At 39.2% G+C, this 19,806-nt stretch overlaps 1 protein-coding gene across 4 annotated transcripts in view; it reads left to right on the top strand.

Moving 5' to 3' along the window:
* Positions 1–19,806, top strand: part of LOC134347808 (neuronal PAS domain-containing protein 3) — a 1,099,666-nt gene that overhangs the window by 1,019,817 nt on the left and 60,043 nt on the right. For all 4 annotated transcript variants that reach the window (XM_063050259.1, XM_063050267.1, XM_063050274.1 and 1 more), the window contains one exon: positions 5,374–5,489. In XM_063050259.1, coding sequence (XP_062906329.1) covers positions 5,374–5,489 — 116 coding nt within the window. The remainder of the gene's footprint in view (positions 1–5,373; positions 5,490–19,806) is intronic.

The raw sequence follows: 19,806 nt of genomic DNA, 5'->3' as shown, positions 1-19,806 counted from the left end.
CATCGACTAGACCAGCCACGTAAGGAGCAATATTACACAGTGGCAACCTTTCTGCTGAAGTTGCTCCGTGATGCCAATGAGGATGTATTCACCGGATTTAGACCGAACAACAATGAAGAAACAACAGTGTGGGATTTAGAGGAGAATTTGTTCCAGTCAAAGTCAGACAGTGTGGAAAAATGGCTATTTCGTCAACTATATCCATGCCAACCAGTTGGTATCCTTAAGACTATAACAGCATTAGATATAGGAACAGAATTGGGCCATTTGGCCCATCGAGTCTACTCTAACATTCCATTCCATCATGGCTGATTTATTATCTCACTCAACCCCATTCTCCTGCCTTCTCCCTGTAACCTTTGATACCCTGAGAAATCAAGGACCTATCAACCTCTACTTTAAATATACCCAATGACTTGGGCTGCATAGTTGCTGTGGCAAGGAATACCACTGATTCACTACTCACTGGCTAAAAAAGGGGAGGGGTGGAACATCAGCTCAGACCGTGAGGGGCCTGCGTCGGGCATTTTCATGTCTTACAAGGTGCAGATTGGGAGTCTGTGTGGGACGCCACTCCTCACACAGACACTAGAGCAATGTGTGGTTAAGTGCCGTGCTCAAGGACACAAACACACTGCCACAGTTGAGGCTCGAACTAGCAACCCTCAGATCACTAGACGAACGACTTAACCACTTGGCCACGTGCCCAACACTAAACAAAATTCCTCCTCATCTCTGATGTAAATGAACATCCCACGATTCTGAGGCTGTGCCCTCTGGTCCCCAACCATAAGAAACATGCTCTCTCCACATGAACTCTATCTACTCCTTCCAATATTCAATAGGTTTCAATGAGATCCACCCCCCCCTTCTTCTAAACTCCAGTGATTACAGGTCCAGAACCATCAAACACTCCTTATACACATCCATATTAATCCCATCATCCAGCACTTGGCCCATTGTATTCAATGCTGATGCAATTTAAGTGCTTGTCGAAATATCTCTACTCAGCAGCAACATATTCCAGGTATCAGTACTGCTGTGCAAAAAGGACCCTCTGAATATCTTAAATTTTTGTCTTCTAGCTTTATTCTCCTCTAATAAGGTGCAAATATTCTTGCTTTCTACCCTATCTATACCCTTCATCATTTTATACAGCTCAATCACATCCTCTTAACCTCCCCCACGCCAGTGAAAAATAACCGAGTCTCCTCTTGTCCTTCTTGGTGGCTGAGAATAGTCTTTGCTAGTTATTACTGTACATTTTGTAGACAGTACACATTGTAGCCATGGTGCAGTAATGCTAAAGGAATGTATGTTAACTGTGCAAGATAAGGTGCATTCTTCCTTCTGGAAGGTGTCAGTTGTCTTGAGAAATGTAGCAAAACACATTCAAGCAATGGAAAGTACTCCATTACACTCTTGACTTGTGTCTTGTAGATGGTGGAAGGTCTCGTGTCAGGAGGTGAATCACTCCCCATACAACACCCTTGTAGACACAGTTTTATTTAGTTGGTCCAGTTGACTTTCTATTAATTAGTGACCTGCAGGATGTTGATGGTGGGGGGTGTGGGGTAAAATAATAGCATTGCAAATCAAAGTAGATTGTTAGACTTTCTCTTACTTCAGATAATTATGGTTTGGCATTTTTATGGTGCAGTCCAGGCATGAACATTAACTGGGATTTGCTGCATGGCTTGCTTCATTTGCTGAGGATTTGAACTTTGCTCAGTCATCGGTAAACATCCCCATTTTTGACCTTACAAATGAAAGAAGATCATAATAAACATGAAGATCAAGGTAACAGCATATGAGCCAAATACACTGCCTTGAGGAATTCCTGCAGTGATACCCTAGACCCGAGAATGATTGATCTTCACCAACCTTGTCCAGCTTCCTTAATGCAAGGTAGGGCCATTAAATTAAATTTTACCAAAGTTCCTTAATGCCATATTGAGTCAATGTTGCCATGATGTCAAGGACAGTCACGCTTGCCTCACCTCTAGAAATAAGCTATTTGTTTCATATCTGGACCAAGGTTGTGATAACGTCTGGAACCAAGTGGTTCCTGATCAAACTGTTCCTGGGTGTCAGGGAGTAGATAATTAGTAACTGTTTCCTGATGGCACTATTGATAACACATAGCTTACCTGATGGCTGAGAATAGACTGATTTGGTTGTCTTTGGGGGGATGGACAGAACAGGATCTATCAGAGCAGTTTTTCACTGTTTACCTAGAGGCACAGTTAGTAGTGAGAGGGCATCAGTACTACAACTTGGATGTTATCTTGCACCAAAACATCTGGTGAACTGTGTTCTTATCCCACCATGATATCAAGTAGATAATAAAATTGGCAATGCTGGTGATGGTATGAGAAGGAAGCCAATATAAATCATCCACATATTTAGGTGAGTGTGATTACAAATGCACAGCCATGTGCTCACATGCCTGTGCATTGCTCATGGGAGTGATATTGCCTACTAATTGTGGTAGAACTGCAGAACTTGATTTGGTAATTTGATTGTGGATTGATTAGCTTTGACTATTTCATGCTGTTGTTGCTGTTTTAGCTTCACCAACAGCTGGTGTTCATTATCAATCCTTTCTGCAGAGGTCATTGAACCCAGGGCCTTTTCCCTTTCTTGTTTATAACCATAGAAGAATGGATCTGCTGGACCACACGTTTATAGAGTGTGGTGGTGTCTGCTGTTGCAGGTGGTCTTCAACAGCTCATAGATGCCCAGATCTGAACTGCCAGATCTGCTGTAAATCCATTCCATTTGGCACAATCAGCATTTCATGCAGGATAATAGAAGGGATCCTCAATATGATATGCAACTTTGTCTTCACACTACTGTGGGCTGGTCACTCCTAAGAATGTTGTTATGGACCAGGTGAAAATGAGGTCAGACTGGTTTATCCTTCTCGTAGGTTCACTCATTACTTTCTGCAGACCAAGTCTAGATGCTACGTCTTTCAGGACTGAGTCAGCTTGGCCAATTAATGACTTCCCATGGTGATGATCATTAGAGCTTCCCGGCAAAATTACATTCAGAGTTTTGACTTGTTTCAGTGCTTTGCTCAACCTGAAAAGCTCTGGTTCTACTGCTGAGGGAAAATGACAGGAGGTAAGTAGGAGGAGACATTCTTGTTCATATTTGACCTTATGTCTTGAGATGTTATCAGATCTGGAATCAATGTTGATGATTCCCAGTCCTGTTCCCTCCCACATGTACAGTATACCACTGTGCTTTCTTCCCTGTTGGATCTATTCTCCTGCTCAGTCTAGCAGATTGGTTCTATGAATATGTCTGTGTCAGACTGTTGCTTGACTAATCCGTAGGACAGCTCACTCACTTCGGACAATGGTCTCCATATGGGGGGACTCTGCAGGGTTGACAGGGCGGGGAGAAATATTATGAATCAAAGTTAGTTCAGGGCCATGTGATCCACTTAGTTAATCATTTTTCTGTTGTGACATGATGGTTACAGTACAACTGAGTAGCTCAGCTGGCCATTTCAAAGGGCAGGTGAGAGTCAATTATATTACTTCATGATGAAAATCATGAAGGATGGCAGATTTTCTCTCCTGAAGGACAAAGTGAGACATTGAGTTATCAGATGTTCTGATATGGACAGTGTCCAAAAGTGCATAAATCACCAAACTTTCATGACGTGCTCTTCGTTTGAATGAAACTGTTCCATGATGGTCATAAATTGAAGCACAAAGCTCCACACTACGTTGGTTTGGACAGATATGGATGTTTTGTGTTTGTGCGGTTATTTGGTGCTCTAGCAACTTTCGGTGATGCTGCTTCACTCCAAGATTTCACCGCCAGTGGGAATTCCCAAAACAATTTCACTTGTAAAAGAGTGCAAGCAAAATCAAAACAAGATCTAGTACAACACAGAAAACTGTGCTAGGTAATGTTGGCAGATTGTTGAACTGCAGCAAGCAGCAGAGGCATATGCAGCTAGTCTCTAGCATGGCCAAAGAGCAGAGGAGAACTAAGAGTTCATCATGAACAGCACATGCAGGAATAAGACCCATATTTATGTTTTCACTGTAATTGAATAAATATTGTAAGTCTTCCTCTCGGTTTAATATTGGCTAATCACTGGATACTCCCGTTTCAGAAGTAGAAGTCATTAATTCTCAACTCTCACTGACGCACCAATGCTGTAGCTTTGCTCGATAGGTCGCTGAGCTTTCTACATGCCAAAATGGGAAGAGCTGATTTAATTCCAAAGATATCTGCCATTTTCATACTATAAGCATTCCTTGGAAAAAAATACAGCTCCAAGGGCTCTGATCTTATGCTTTCATAAAATAGAACTACACGGCTGAGTGACAGTTCTGATCTGAAGCATTTAAGTGTAAGTTTTGATCTTTCTGGCTTTGATTAAAACTAATGAGCTCATTTAATTCAAAATGAGAATCTCTGATAAGAAAAATAAGGTTGATGTGATTGGATTAGAGGGATGAATTAGACTCTTACAGTTGAAGTTTCTGCCTGGATAGTGCATTACAGGCTGTATGAAATAAAATTAAAAAGCTGTTGGCACATTATAGTATGTTAGATGATGAGAAGAATTTTATGGTAATTCATTTTTTAATCAGTGGAAGTGAAAGCACTAAATTTTTAGCATTGCACCAGTTTAGTTTTGAATAAGGGGAAATTATTCAGATTTCTGAAAATCAAAATGACTGACTTGTTAAAACAAAAAATTTCAAAAAGACAATCTGGGGAATAATATAGCATTACAGAATAAAAATAATCTTCGAATTCTTCTGAGATTCCACAACAAACTTTCCATACTTAAGTAAAAAGTGCATCGTCCTTAATATTTTTAATTGACATCTCATATATGACCTGTTTGATATAAAAATTATTGCAGTTGTCATCAAAAATCAACCACGGCAAATTATTACTACTTATTGTATGAATATGTCAGTACATATCTGGCTTATTGTAAACTATCTTTTAAACTTGTGATATTACATGGTACATATTGACTAATTTCTGTTACAGCTATAATATTTTATCGCCAAAGAGAAATATTACGATTGAGAAATTAAGCTTTCCATCAGGAAAGTAGTGTCATCATGACACTAATCTATATGAAGAATTCATTGTGCAACCTAAATATGTTCTAATCCTTTTTATATAACACTCATCTTTCTTTCGGGGCATTTTTTCAAATTTATTGATTGGTCAGTTAAATATACAATTTTTATGCATTTAACAGAAAATCCAGTCGACATCTTCTTTACTGCAGGGAGTGGTGACAGAAACATTAATTGCAGGAGAAATTCCAAGTATTTACAAACAAAATCTTAACATTAATATTTTCTTTAAATCCCACTCTAGAATCCACTAGCCCGACTTTACTGAATATTGACAATACCTTGGAACGATCATTTTTTATCAGAATGAAGTCAACATTGACCAAGCGGGGAGTTCATATCAAATCATCAGGCTATAAGGTAAATAACTGTTTAATCATCTTTTGCAATGATTAAATTTCAGTTGCCAGAAATCCATACAGCTTATGGTTGAACGTACGATGTGTTACAATTTGTAATTTATTTTCTTCAGCTGTGGGTCTTTCATTTAGATATTGGAACATTTCTTTCAAATCAGAGTGAAATGCAGTGTGTTCTTGATTGGAAAGAGAAAATTTCTTTTTATATTTGTGCTGACTTAATTTTATGGAAATATTTTTACCAGAAAGCATTTTAACTTTCAATTAAATGTGCTTTTGTTTGCCATTTTAATTGATGTAGCTAAGTAGATCAGTGAAAAGTTAGATATAATTTGAATATGTTTTCTTGGTTAGCTGGCATTTGAACAATTAAAAATGTGTTATTTTTTGTTTTCTTCACTTTTATCTCTTATTGATCATTAATCTCTATATTTCCAATAGCTTTAGAATAAAAATGTTATCTTATATGGCAACATATATAGCTTTTTGATATATCAGAACCAAATTTTAATTTCATCCAACCTGACAGTTTATAGAATTTTAACAGTACAACCAACTAAGATTTGAGTATAAGATTGCCAGAGAACATCATGCTTTTAGGATTGTGATTTTAACTCTATGGAATAGGTTTTAACTGTACGGAATAGTTGCTAACCCAGTCTGTGAAGCCTCACTGGATTCGTTTTATAAACGTACTGATATAATGGTAAGATTGTTTAAAAGAGCAATTGCTTTCAAATATTTGGATTATTTAGGTTGTAAAAACTTATGGTCTTGGAAATTATTACTACCTGATTTGTTTGCTAGGCTTGCAATGGATTAGTATTTTGAGCTTATCATGGGTGACTTCTTTGCTTCTATACTTAGTACAGAAGGACTTTATCTTGGAGGAGGAGTGATATTAGTATTCTGTGTAAGCAGACATAGCAGCACTTGGATCTGTTAGAGCACGGAAGGTGATAGTTGGTAGTGGAGTGTTGCTTACTGAAGATTTTTCCTAGTCCATAGAATCTATAGGCCAAGTTTCATAGAACTGTACAGCTTATAGGCACCATCCATACTCGAAAACAATTCTTCCCCAGTCTCTTTTTGGTTGTTCTGGGAGATGTTACTGAAACCTATAGATACAACTGTGGTAAAAAAGTTCATCAGTGTTAACTTGTACTAAGCTATAGTTTTAATCAGTACCAATTGGTGTATACCTTATTTTCTGGGTCTTGAAGCAGTTGCCTTTTGTAGAGGGCATCATTGACAGGCACACATGCAGTTATCAGAGGACAAGAGGAAAAAGTAACCAGAAAGTACTCATCAGTGTCCACTAGTGATACTCTCATCCTGTGATGTCAGGGGAGTTATTAAGGGAGGGCAGAGTTACCCCTTCTATATCTGCATTAGGCAATTCCTTCACAATGTATTGACATCTAAGCAGTGCACAAAAATAAAGATCATTGGATCAGTCCGAAAGTGAATGAACACAGTATTATCATCAGTATCTTGAAGCTGCTGGTCCAGTGCCTTGATGGGACTCCAAGCAAGATGAATCATACAAATGCACCACACAGAAATGGACTCCTTGTTCTTACCTCATCCAATCACATATCCCCGCGGTAGACCTGTATCCCTCCACATCCTTTCTATCCAAGTATCTGCATAAAAAGCCTGTTGAATATTATAACTGTATCTCTTCCACCACCTCTTCTGGTAGTTTGTTCCAGATATTCACCACCTTTTGTATGAAAAACTTGCCACTCAGCCTCTGACATCTGAGTGAAACTAAACCCTGCCTATCCAAACTTTTCTTATAACTACAGCTCACTATTTCAGGTAGCATCCTGGTTTATCTCCTCTGTATTGCTACCAGTCTTTCTGAAGGCTACTGATGTTAACTGTACACAATACTCTAAGTTCAATCTAACCAATGTTTTGTTCAACTGCAAAATAGCATCCCTATGCCATGAACACCTTTATTGTCCCTGCCAATTACCCCATATGTCCTACTGGAATTTGACTTCCCAACGTGAACTATCTCACACTTGACTGAATTAAATTCTATCTGACTCCAATCACTGCCCAAATTTCCAATTGGCTTCTGTTCCTCTGTATCTTTGGACAAGCTTCTAATCATCTACGATTTTACCAATTTTATATTATGCTATGGATAACGCAGATCACATTACTATAAAATGAGAGTTGGTGTTGGATAAAATGGAACACAACAAAGAAATCTTCACTGAAAGTGGAGAGAACCAGAATGGGGAAGAGGGGTCAAGTTCTTGCTTACAGTTTTGCTATACAACAGATGTTGCTTTTTGTCTATGTTAATGATTTAAATGATAATATGGTAATTTAGATCAACAGATTTGCAAGATCTGGGGAGTGATGGACATTGAGAAAGCTTGTGAAATGATCAGCCAGGAAAATAGCTGAAAATGACAAGTGAAGTTGAATGTAAACAGGTTGTTGCACTTTGGGAGGACAAACCAGGGTAGGATGAATGGTGGGACATTGAGATGTGCAAGTAGAACAATGTAACCTGGGAATATAGATCCAAAGTTCCCTGAAAGTAGCAACACTTGTATATAGGGTGGCAAAGAGTGCATTTGGCACATTGGCCTTCATTAGTCAGGGCATTGGGTTCAGCAGTTGAGATAAATACAAGAAATTCTACAAGTGCTGGAAATCCAGAGTAGCAAAATGCTGGAAGAACTCAGAAGGTCAGGCAGCATCTATGGAAATTAAAAAACAGTCAATATTTCGGGCGGAGACCCTTCTTCAGGACTGAAAAGGAAGGGGGAAGCTGCCAGAATAAAAAGCTGGGGGGTGGGAGAGGAAGGAGGCTGGATGGAGGATGATGTGAAGCCAGGTAGGTGAGAAAGGTCAAGGGCTGGAGAAGAAGAAATTTGATAGGAGAGGGAGAGTGGGCCTTAGGAGAAAGGGAAGAAGGAGGGGACCCAGGGGGAGGTGATAGGCAGGTGAGAAATAAGAGGCCAGGACCTGAGATGTTAGGTTGAAGTTGTGAAAGTCATTGGTGAGGCCAGATTTGGAATGTTATAACTAGAACTGCACAGATATTTATTGTGAGGGATATAGAAAAGGTCAATGTATTCAGGCCTTTTCACCTCAGTTTGGGTGAGACTAGAACTAGAGGTCATAAATCTAGGGTATACAGTGAAATATTTAGGAGGAACCTGAGGGGGATCTTCTTCACTCAGAGGGTGGTGTGAGTATGGAATGAGCTGTGAGTGAAAGTGGGGGATGCAGATTTAATTGTAACATTTAAGAGAAATTTTAATAGGTACATGAATGAGGAGATGTGAAGGGATATGGTGGTCCAGGTACAGGTAGATGGTCTAGGCAGAAAACCAGGCCATTATGGATTAGATGGATCGAAGGGACTATTTTTCTGGCGTAGTGCTCTATGATTCAATGAGGCATCCGCTGTCAACACAAGAACCTGAGAGGCCTGGGAACAATTATTCACTCACTGCTTACCGTAACATATTTAACTAATTAACTTGAAAACCAACAGGAAGACTCTCCACATTTTAACAGTATCTGTACTGCAAAACAACTCTCTCCATCACCCTTCTACATTCTCTTTATTGTATGTGAAAGATTGGTCAAATAATTTAGCAAACCCTTATATAATGGCAAAACATTCTAAAATCTCCTTTGAAAGAAACCACAATAAATCTTCTAAATGCTGATAAGGCACGTAAGACAATAATGGCAGATTGAAGTGAACTCTTTTGACAATGATGCCCCTAGCCCATTTGACTTCAGCAGAATACTAGAGGTTGTCAGCTTTGAGATGACTGCTGTTAGCAATTCTTAAACGCTTACACCTCATGTGACTGGCTGAAATCTGGCAACATTCTTTATCCGGAATGGTATTATAGATCAGTTGGAGAGATAAGGAGAAAAAAAGCATACAGGTACCACAGGGTAATGGACTATTCTCCCAATAGTCTCTGAGTGTGCAGGACAACTCAGTATTGGTATTGTGAGGTTGGGCAGGCAGCAGAAGATGAGTGAAGCCTTTTATGCAATAGTTCCACTCATCTCTCCAGTCCCAGCATCTGCCAATGGATAGCATAATGGGGGTTTGATTCCAGAGTTTGCAGATGTTTAAGTGTTTGTTTAAGTATTAGGTGTAATACATGTTTAAGTATTTTAATTATTTCTTTTGTTTTAATTCTGGTAATTAAAAGCTGTCATTAATGAATGAATGCAATAAGCTCAAGATTGTAAAAAACCTAAATATTTTACCAATTTTCAATTTAACATCCTATTCAACCCTATAATGCATTTCTGATCCTACATTCACGCTGTTTCTTCTGAGAGATTGTCTTCTTAAATAACCATCCCTTATCACTCCATCTTTCCAAAATTATTATCCGTGGATGTTGTGGATCCTCTAAATACATGCACATCTTCGTTGAAGCTGCTGGTTCATATCACTTCAATCATTTATCTACCTACCATTCCACTGAACAAAATCACTGATGATATCCAGTGCTATTGTGACAAATGTAATCTCTCTCCTCTAGTTCATAACCCGTCTAAAGCATTTGACGAAGTTGATCACATTATCCTCCTATGGTACATTTCCATTCTTTTCAATTTTGATGAGATCTTGCTAGACTAGTTTCATTCTTATTGATCCATTCACGGTCAGGTAAAAACTACTCTTCTCACGCCAACAACATTCCTTCATTGTTTCTTTGGGGTCCATTTGTGGCCCCTGTGAAATTGCATTGCTATCTGAAAATATAGCTTCCATATGAAAACACCCAGCTCTACCTCACTAGCCCCCTTTTCAACCCCATTAAATTACACATTGTTCATCTGCCAAGAATGAGCAGCAATTTCCCAGATTAAATATTGGGAATGATGAAGCCATTACATTCATGTTCCACTTGTACTCCCCTACCTCAGTGAAACTGTGCTGTATGCAACCACAATGATAAAGTGTGGGCACATATCTTTACCATTACTAGGACTGTTTGCTGCTGAAAAGCTTACGCATGCCTTTGTTAATTTTAAACCGAGCTCAGACAAAACATTCCAGGTTGTGGAAAAGTCCTGATCATATATGACTTCTGTGTTTGCTGACTGACATTGGCATCTGGTTAAACTGAAGGCACAGCTGTCAGTCGTGGTATGTTTAAACATAGAAATGATCAATTCTTTCCATAGCCCCATCGTTCCCTCCTTTTGTTATCTCTAGTGCAACAAATGTAAGAAGTAAGCAAAAGTAGGTTCTGAAGTCTTCACTGGCAGACTTCAATATCCGCCCCAAAAGGAAATAGTAAAAGATAAAAACTATGGCCTGAAATCACCTTCCTCTACGGATAGCATTTTAACATTTCTAGAAAACAGTGCAAGATGTTTTTCACAATTGATGGCATCATTACTGACTCATCCAAAAATACAACACTGCTAAAAATTTAACTTAAAACATGCTGAAAATTCTCAGCAGATCAGGCAGCATCTATGGAGAGAGAAGTTTACACTCTGACTAAGCAATGTAAATGCATCTCCCTGTCAAAGTAGATACTTTGTAGATGCCACAGTGGTCTCTGATAAATCCTGGCCTTATTGTTATACAGTATCTGTTAGTTTAGTCTGTTTGTCTTCAGCATCACTAAGGACTTCCACCGCCCAGGACATGCCCTCTTTATTACTACCATCAGGGAGGAAGCACTGGAGCCCAAAGACACACACACAACGTTTTAGGAATAGCTTCTCCTTCTCCACTATCAGATTTCTTATTACAATTTACAGTACATTTTATGTACATAATTGCATTTCACCACTGCCACAAAACAACAAATTTCACAACATATGTCAGTGAAAGAATATCAAGGTCATATTGGAGTGCTTCAGAGTTCTGATGGAAATCCAGTTCACTTCCAACTCCACCATATACTTCCCAATCCACCAGATTTACAGGCACCGCTCAGCAGCTCAAGCAGCTCGTCCACCCTGCACCATCGACCACCCTAAACAATATGATGGTGACAAGTCATAGAGATTGCCATCTTAGAAATATCATCAGAAGCTCAAAGTTCTGCTATTCCCCACAAGGCCATACGTATATAAGAAATGAGAATGTGAGTAGACCTCTCAGCTCCTCTGCCTTTCCAGAAAATTCCAACTGATATTCTACCTCAAAGCTATTTTCCCACATATTCCCATATCCTGTGATTCCTTTAATATCCCAGAACTAACCTCCCTTTGGTTTAAATATAATCAATTACAGTGCCTAAACTGCTCTCCAATTAAGTAGATAATGGAAGAAGAATATAGTCTCAAAAATGATGAGGTATATCATGTGAATATTAAGGAAAATATTGAAGTATTCACAGCTCTGCTCAGCAGAAGTATCAAATAGATGGTGCAGCTCAGCTTCTTTCTGTTATCCCCAGCATTGTAGAAGGCAGCTTCCGGCTAATTTGATTCACTCCATACGATATCAAGAAACAGTGTAAGCACTTTCTCTATTTCTTTAGCAGCGTTGGGACTCAAAATCCTCCACAGCATTTCATTCCAAGTAATGATAGATGACAAACAGAAACTCTTATTGCTGCACATCTGTAGAGTGGGAGAAAATCAAAAATCAAATCCTGTTCCTATAGACTCAAGTAAATGACAGTCTTTTAGTTCAAACATACAGTAAAAGATTACTTTGTAATTCAAATGCAGTTCACTTAATATGATGAGCTCTAAGCTTGTTTCTAGCTCACATTTCATTCCAGCATAATGATTCATAAAGAAATTAGGTATTGTAGAAGATTGCAAGTTGCAAAACATAGACCAACTCTAGATTAGTATCTAAGGACTTAAAAAAAATAAAAAAAATATTCGAAGACGTTCTTTGTTCTCTCACCCCTCTTCTTCTCTTTGACATAAACACACTCTTACATTTTATAATGAAAAATCATCAGCTTGTTCTTGTCTCTACAGATGCTGCCTGACTGTTGAGGATCTTCATCCTTTTTCTATTTTTTTTTATTAGTCCCAGGACTTAACTGGAAGAACTTGTACATTTATATCTCACTGACACTCAGACAGTGCTTGCTTTGCTCTTATCCTGCAAGATTTTTGTTTCAAAATATGCCTTTTGTCACAAGTCAGCAATGAATTACACCAAAGTATGTGATTTGTAAAACAATTCCTGGTTATTTTGTTATTTCAGGTTACTACAGGGTTTCCCTCCTTCTTGCGAACAATTTGCAAGTGGGAAATGCCCTACCCCATGTCCCCAGCAATTTATTTGAATAAAAAAACAAGTCAACCAAGGGCATCATGTTGTTAAATCAGGATGTTTAATTTAACCATTCGTATTTCTCTGCGAGATGCAATAATATTGCTGTGAAGCAAGTTCCCACACAGCTCCACAGCAGACAGCAAATCCATTTTGCCTGTCTCCCAGATGTGGCTGCATATACTTTGAACATTTGTAACCTGTGGAAGACCTGTAAAAAGTATTTTTCTCTCATGCTATTTTATCCCTTTTAGTTATGGTTCCTCTCTTGTAAACGTGCACAGTCCTGAGGCTGTCAGTGCTTTCCTTGGAGAGCATGTCGGAGCCGGAAATCGTACCTGAAATCAATGCAGCTCCAGCAGCAGGGAGAGGCTTAGTGCAGGCAGTGGGGTCACTGTTGGATTTCTACCTGTCAGTTTCCTTAAATGCTGTTTCCAGCAGATTATTGAGGTCAGGTTTTTGTGATCATTCATCCTAGGTTTTAAGAGAGAACTCATCAGCTGTAACATGTGCTGCTCTGTACACTGTTTCAGCAAGAAAAAACCCTGAAATGTGATAATAAAATAAACCTATTGCCTCCTGCAATTAAGTGCACCTGGCAAGGTAGTATTTTAATTATTAACCCCCAGCAACCTTGAGAATGATGTACAATAGTAACAACATGACATAGCTGTCATCTAGCTTTACAAAGGCTTGATGATGAGAACTATGACAGGGTACATATTCCAGCATTGAACTTTACATATCAGAATGTCCATTTTAATTGTATTCAATACCAATTGTCATATTCGGTAGAAAATTCTGGAAGTGGATAATGCCATAATGTCAGTATCTTTGCGAGACTTCGGAATGTCTTTACTATACTTTCATCTTGCCTCTTATGTTCGGCTAGCTAAAAATAGCAGGAAATCCAAGGCATCGTATTGGAGTATTAAGATGTTACATCAGTGCTAAATTAATATACCTTGAATAAATTGCTACTATGCCCTCATTTCAAGCTAATAAGATTAAAAGAAATTTGATTAAAATTATATCTGGGAAGCTAGTTCATTCAGGTGGTTAATCCCAAAGATTTCCTTCCATCTCTTGTAAATGGTTGCAGGGCTATCTGGAAAATATCAAGATTTTTTTCATATCTAGACATAATATCTACTTTTTGTAAAACAAACCAAATACAATAAAATAATCCTTGACTCAAGCTAGCGGACAGATTATGTTGCTTTCAACAGTCTAAGGACACGTTCACAAATGCAAAATCATTGAACTGCCTATGGAAGTTTGCCAATTGCAACTGACTGTTCATTATATTAAATATATGGAAAAATTATGGATGCCACAATGCGTTTCCTCTCACTCAGTTAAGCCACGATTGAGGCAGCATACTAAATGCTCCAATACCAATCTATCAAAGCTTCACATCATTCCCATGTAACAGCAGGACACATGTTATTTCTGCCACATCAAACTGAAACTAATCCTTTGTTAACATTTTGAAAGGTAAGCTCAAAATACAACAAAAGCAACCTGCATGATGCATGTCTATTGACTCACAGACAAACTCAGTTGAAGGGCTTATACTTTGCTTTCATTCTTTTCATAATGTTCAGACTTAAGCTTCTCATCATTGCTCCTCTATTTTCAGGCCAAAGGATTAGCCAGTAGGAAAGCCTCTAATTTTAGGTTTTTCCAGCACTGTGTGTTCAGTTCAGGAAGCTGGAGGAAGAGGGCCAAGATGAAGTTTGCATTTCTTTTTCCGCTCATCCTTCATTTGCTTAGTGATCTACTCACGCTCTTGTGTATTAGGTCATAAGTCCATAAGATTTAGGAGCAGAATTAGGCCATTTGGCCCGTCAAGTGTGCTCTGCCATTTCATTGTTGTTGATCTAATTTTCCTCTCAGCCCGAATCTCCTGCCATCCACCCATATCCCTGCATCCCCTGACCAATCAAGAATCTATCAACTTCTTCCTTAAATATACATAAAGAATTGGCCTCCACAGCTGTCTGTGGCAACGAATTCCACAGATTCACCAATCTCTGGCTTAAGAAAACCCCCCTCATTTTTCATTCTGAAAGGATACCCTCTATCCTGAAACTGTGTCCTTTGATCTTAGACTTTCCCACCATCCACTCTATTAAGGCCTTTCACCATTTGATAGGTTTCAATTAGGTCACCCCTCATTCGACTGAATTCTAGTGAACACCGGCCCAGAGCCATCAAAGGCTCTTCATATGACAAGCCTTTCAATCCTGGAATCATTTTTGTGAACCTCCTTTGAACCCTCTCCAGTATCAACATATTCTTTCTTGGATAAGTGGCCCAAAACTTCTCACAATACTCCAAGTGAGGCCTCACCAGTGCTTTATAAAGCCTCAACATTACATCCTTGCTTTTATATTCTAGTCCTCTTGAAATGAATGCTAACATCGCATTTGTCTTCCTCACCACAGGCACAATCTGCAAATTAACCATTAGGGAATCCTGCACAAGAACTCCCAAGTCCCTTTGCACTCAGTTTTTTTAATTTTCTCACCATTTAGAAAATAGTGAACCCTTTCATTTCGTCTACCAACATGTATGACCATACACTTCCCGTCACTGTATTCCATCTGCCATTTCTTTGCCCATTCTCCTAATCTGTGCAAGTCCTTCTGTGACCTCTCTCCTTACTCAAAACTACCTGCCCCTTCACCTATCTTCATATTGTCTACAAATTTTGCAACAAAGCCATCAATTCCTTCATCCAAATCATTGACGTACAACGTAAAAAGAATCAGTCTCAATACAGACCCCCATGGAGCACCACTCGTCACCGGCAGCCAATCAGAAAAGGCTCCCTTTATTCCCACTCTTTGCTTCCTGCCAATCAGATGCTGCTCTTTCCATGCTAGAATGTGCATGTGCATACATTTTTTCTCACACATCTATTCACCAACACCTGAAATCACCCACCTTTATAAATTATTCACTATTTACTTTTTTGTAAATGCATCCAGTTTTCCTTAGATTGATGATCCCTGAATAAACACAAATAAAAACAAATCTGGAAATGTTTAGCAATTCAGGTAGCATCAGTGGAGAGCTACTACTGCAGATCAATAATCTTGAAAAAACCAAGAAATCAAGCAGGTTTTGAGGTGGAAAGATAGCAGGTACAGGAGAACAAAAAGGAAGGTCTATACTCGTGTGGAGAACAGGAGAGCTGAAATGACATTAGTCACGGTATTGACAGCAAGTAAAGGATGATGAAGGATAGTCAATACCCAAAGGTATGTCTAAGATTTAAATATCAGGAGGCCAATAAAATCTGTAATTACCAGAGAGAGATAGATCCAAACATAGGAATTGTGAAATCGCTGATTATCTGAAATCGTTAAATTTAAATTTGAGTTCTGAAGCTGTAACATGCTGTGTTGGAAGAAGGGGTGTTGTTGTTTGAGTATTACATTCAGTGAAAATTGTTTAAGAGACTCAAGGCAAAGAAGTGAGATTGGGTCCATGATGGATTTAAGCTCTCAGTGACCTTTGCAAACTAAATTGAGGTGGCAGTCAATGTTTCAGGTTGAGACCCTTCATCAGAACAGATTAAAGCTTTTGATCTGAAACGTGATTGTTCATTTCCTTGATCTACTGAGTACCTCCATCATTGTGTTCTTTGCAGCATTAATCTATTACTTTTTTATCAATATGATATTTAAGTTAATTGGTGGATGTTATATATTTGGGCTTTCAGAAGGTCTTTGACAAGGTGCCATACATGAAGCTACTTACTAAGTTAAAAGCCCATGGCATTACAGGAAAGCTACTGACATGGTTAGAGCATTAGCTGATTGGTAGGAGGCAGTGAGTGGGAATAAAAGCATCCTAGTCTGGTTGGCTGTCAGTAACTAGTGGTGTTCCACAGGGGCCAGTGTTGGGACTGCATCTTTTTATACTGTATATCAATGATTTAGATGATGGAATAGATGGCTTTGTTACCAGGTTTTCAGATGATATGAAGATTGGCAGAGGGCTAGGTAATGTTGAGGAAACACGTAGTCTGCAGAAGGACTTAGACAGATTAGGAGAATGGGCAAGAAAGTCATGCACTTTGGCAGTAGAAATAAATGTGCAGACTATTTTCTAAATGGGGAGAAAATCCAAAAATCTGAGATGCAGAGGGACTTGGGAGTACTTGTGCAGAACACCCTAAATGTTAATTTGCAGGTTGTTGATGGTGAGGAAGGCAAATGAAATGTCAGCGTTAATTTCAAGATGTCTTGAATCAAGAGCAGGATTGTGATGCTGAGGCTTTATAAGGCACTTGTGAGGCCTCACCTTGAGTAATGTGAACAGCTTTGGGCTCATCATCTAAGATATGCTGTCATTGGAGAGGGTCCAGATGAGGTTCACAAGGATGATTTCGGGAATGAAAAGATTATCGTATGAGGAACGTTTGATGGCTCTGGGCCTGTACTCACTGGAATTTAGAAGGGTGAGGGGGGATCTCATTGAAACCTTTCAAATTTGAAAGGCCTAGACAGAGTAGATGTGGAAAGGATGTTTCACATGCTGGGGGAATCTAGGACAAGAGAGCACAGCCTCAGAATAGAGAGGCGTCCTTTCAAAACAGAGATGTGGAGAAATTTTTTTATCCAAAGGGTGGTGAATTTGTGGAATTTGTTGCCACATGCAGCTGTGGAGGCCAGGTCATTGGGTGCATTTATGTAGAGATTTGATAGGTTCTTGATTGGATTTGGTTTCAAAGGTTACAGGGAGAAGGCTTTGGAATGGGGTGGAGGAGGGGAGAAAAGGGTCATCCATGATTAAATGGTGGAGCAGACTCGATGGGCCAAATGGCCTAATTCTGCTCTTATGTCTTATGGTCAAATCCCATTTAAACCTTTCACCTCTCACCTTAAATCAATGCCCTCTATGTAGTTCCCTTTTCCCAGGAAAAAGACTATATGCATTTGCCCTGTCGATACCTGTCATAATTTTATACACTTCTATAAGATCACCCTGCAATCTCCTATGTTCCAAGGAATGAAGTCCTAGCCTGTCCCTTCTCCCTATAACCCATTCCTTCAAGTCCTGACTGCATCCTCATAAATCTTCTTTATGCTCTTTACAGTTTAAAGAAGTCTTTCCTGTAACAGGGTGACCAAAACTGTATAAGCATCTCACCACATTTTGTATAACTGCAATTATTTATTTATTTATTGGGGTACAGTGCAGGATAGGCCCTTCTGGCCCTTTGAGCCATGCCACCCAGCAATCGCCTGATATGATCCTCGCTTAATCCCAGGAAAATTTATAATGAGCAATTAACCAACCAACCAGTATGTCATTGGACTTCGGAATGTCTGTACTCAGCATAACGTACTATACTCAGTGCATTCACTGATGAAGGCCGGCAAGCCAAGTGCCTTCTTCACCTCCCTGTCTACCTTATGGTCAAATGATGCCTCTTTTTTAGTGAAATATAAACTTGCTCTCTTCCCTAGGTGCCTCTGCTCCACAACAGTCCCCAGAGTTCAGCAATTCCCTGCATATGTCCTCTCCTGGTTTGACTTCCCAAACTGCAGCAGTTCACGTTTATCCAAGTTGAAAGCCATTTGTCAGTCTTCAGCCTACTTACCCATCTAATCAAGATCCTCTGTAATTTTTAATAATTTCCCCATGTTAAAGTCCTAAATTGGGAAAAGACTAATTTTGATGGCAATACACAGGAACATAGAAAAGGTGAATGGGAGAAAGATAGGGAGAATTTGGAGCCAACAAGTTCCTGTTAGAGTGAAAGGCAAGGTTGGTAGGATTAGGAAACTCTGGTTCAAAGTTCAAAGTAAATTTATTATCAAAATACATATATATCACCATATACAACCCTGAGATTCATTTTCTTGTGGACATACACAATAAAGCCATAATAGAATAATGACCGTAATAGAATCATTGAAAGACCACACCAAAATGGACATTCAACCACTGTCCAAGGGACAAAAAACTGACAAATACAAATAGAAAGAAATAATAATAAATAAGTAATCAATAAATATTGAGAACGCGAGATGAACAGCCATTGAAAATGAGTCCATAGCTTGAGTGAACATTTCAATGATGGGGCAAGTGAAGTTGATGAAGTTATTCCCTTTCATTCAAGAGCACGATGGTTGATGGCTAATGACTGTTCCTGAACCTGGTGTTGTGAGTCCTGAGGCTCCTGTACCTTCTTCCTGATGGCAGCAGCAAGAAGAGAGCTTGTCCTGGGTGGTGGAGGTCCCTGCTGATGGATACTGCTTTCCCGCAACAACACTTCATGTAGATGTGCTCAGTGGTGGAGAGGCCTTTACTGTGACAGGCTGGGCCATATCCACTATTTTTTGTCAGATTGTCTGTTCAGGGGCATTGGTGTTTCCATACCAGGCTGTGATGCAGGAGGAATTTAAACTTGCTGACTCTCTCCACCTCTGATCCTCCGATGAGGACTGACTCATGTACCTCCGGTTTCCTCCTCCTGAAATCAGTAATCATTCCTTGCTGGATATTGAGGTTCTGATCAGGGAAATGAAGGATGTTTAGGTCAGGTACAGGCAGCAGGAATCAAGTGAAACTCTTGAGTATATAGGATATTGTGGTGCACACAAGAAAGAAATTACAAGAGCAAAAGTGGGATATGAGATAGATTTGGAAAATAAGGTAAAGGAGAATCCGAAGATTTATAAAATTACTTTAAATTTCAAAATAAATAGTGCAAAAAGACCGAGATAGTGTTCGTGGGTTTCATGGACCATTCTAAAATCCGATGACGGAGGGGAAGAAGCTGTACCTGAATTAAGTATGGATCTTCAGGCTCCAGTCCCTCCCACTCCACCCTGATGGCAGTAACAAGAAGATGGGGCATGTTCAAAGTAAGTTTATTATCAAAGTACATATATGTCACCATATACTACCCTGAGATCCATTTTGATGTGGGCAATCTCAGCAATACAGGAAACACAATAAAATCAATGAAAACCACGCCCAACAGGATAGGCAACAATCAATGTGCAGAACACCTAACAAACTG

This window comes from Mobula hypostoma, chromosome 1, assembly GCF_963921235.1.
Source record: "Mobula hypostoma chromosome 1, sMobHyp1.1, whole genome shotgun sequence".
Classification (NCBI taxonomy): Eukaryota; Metazoa; Chordata; class Chondrichthyes; order Myliobatiformes; family Myliobatidae; genus Mobula; species Mobula hypostoma.
This window is presented reverse-complemented; position numbering and strand designations above follow the sequence as displayed.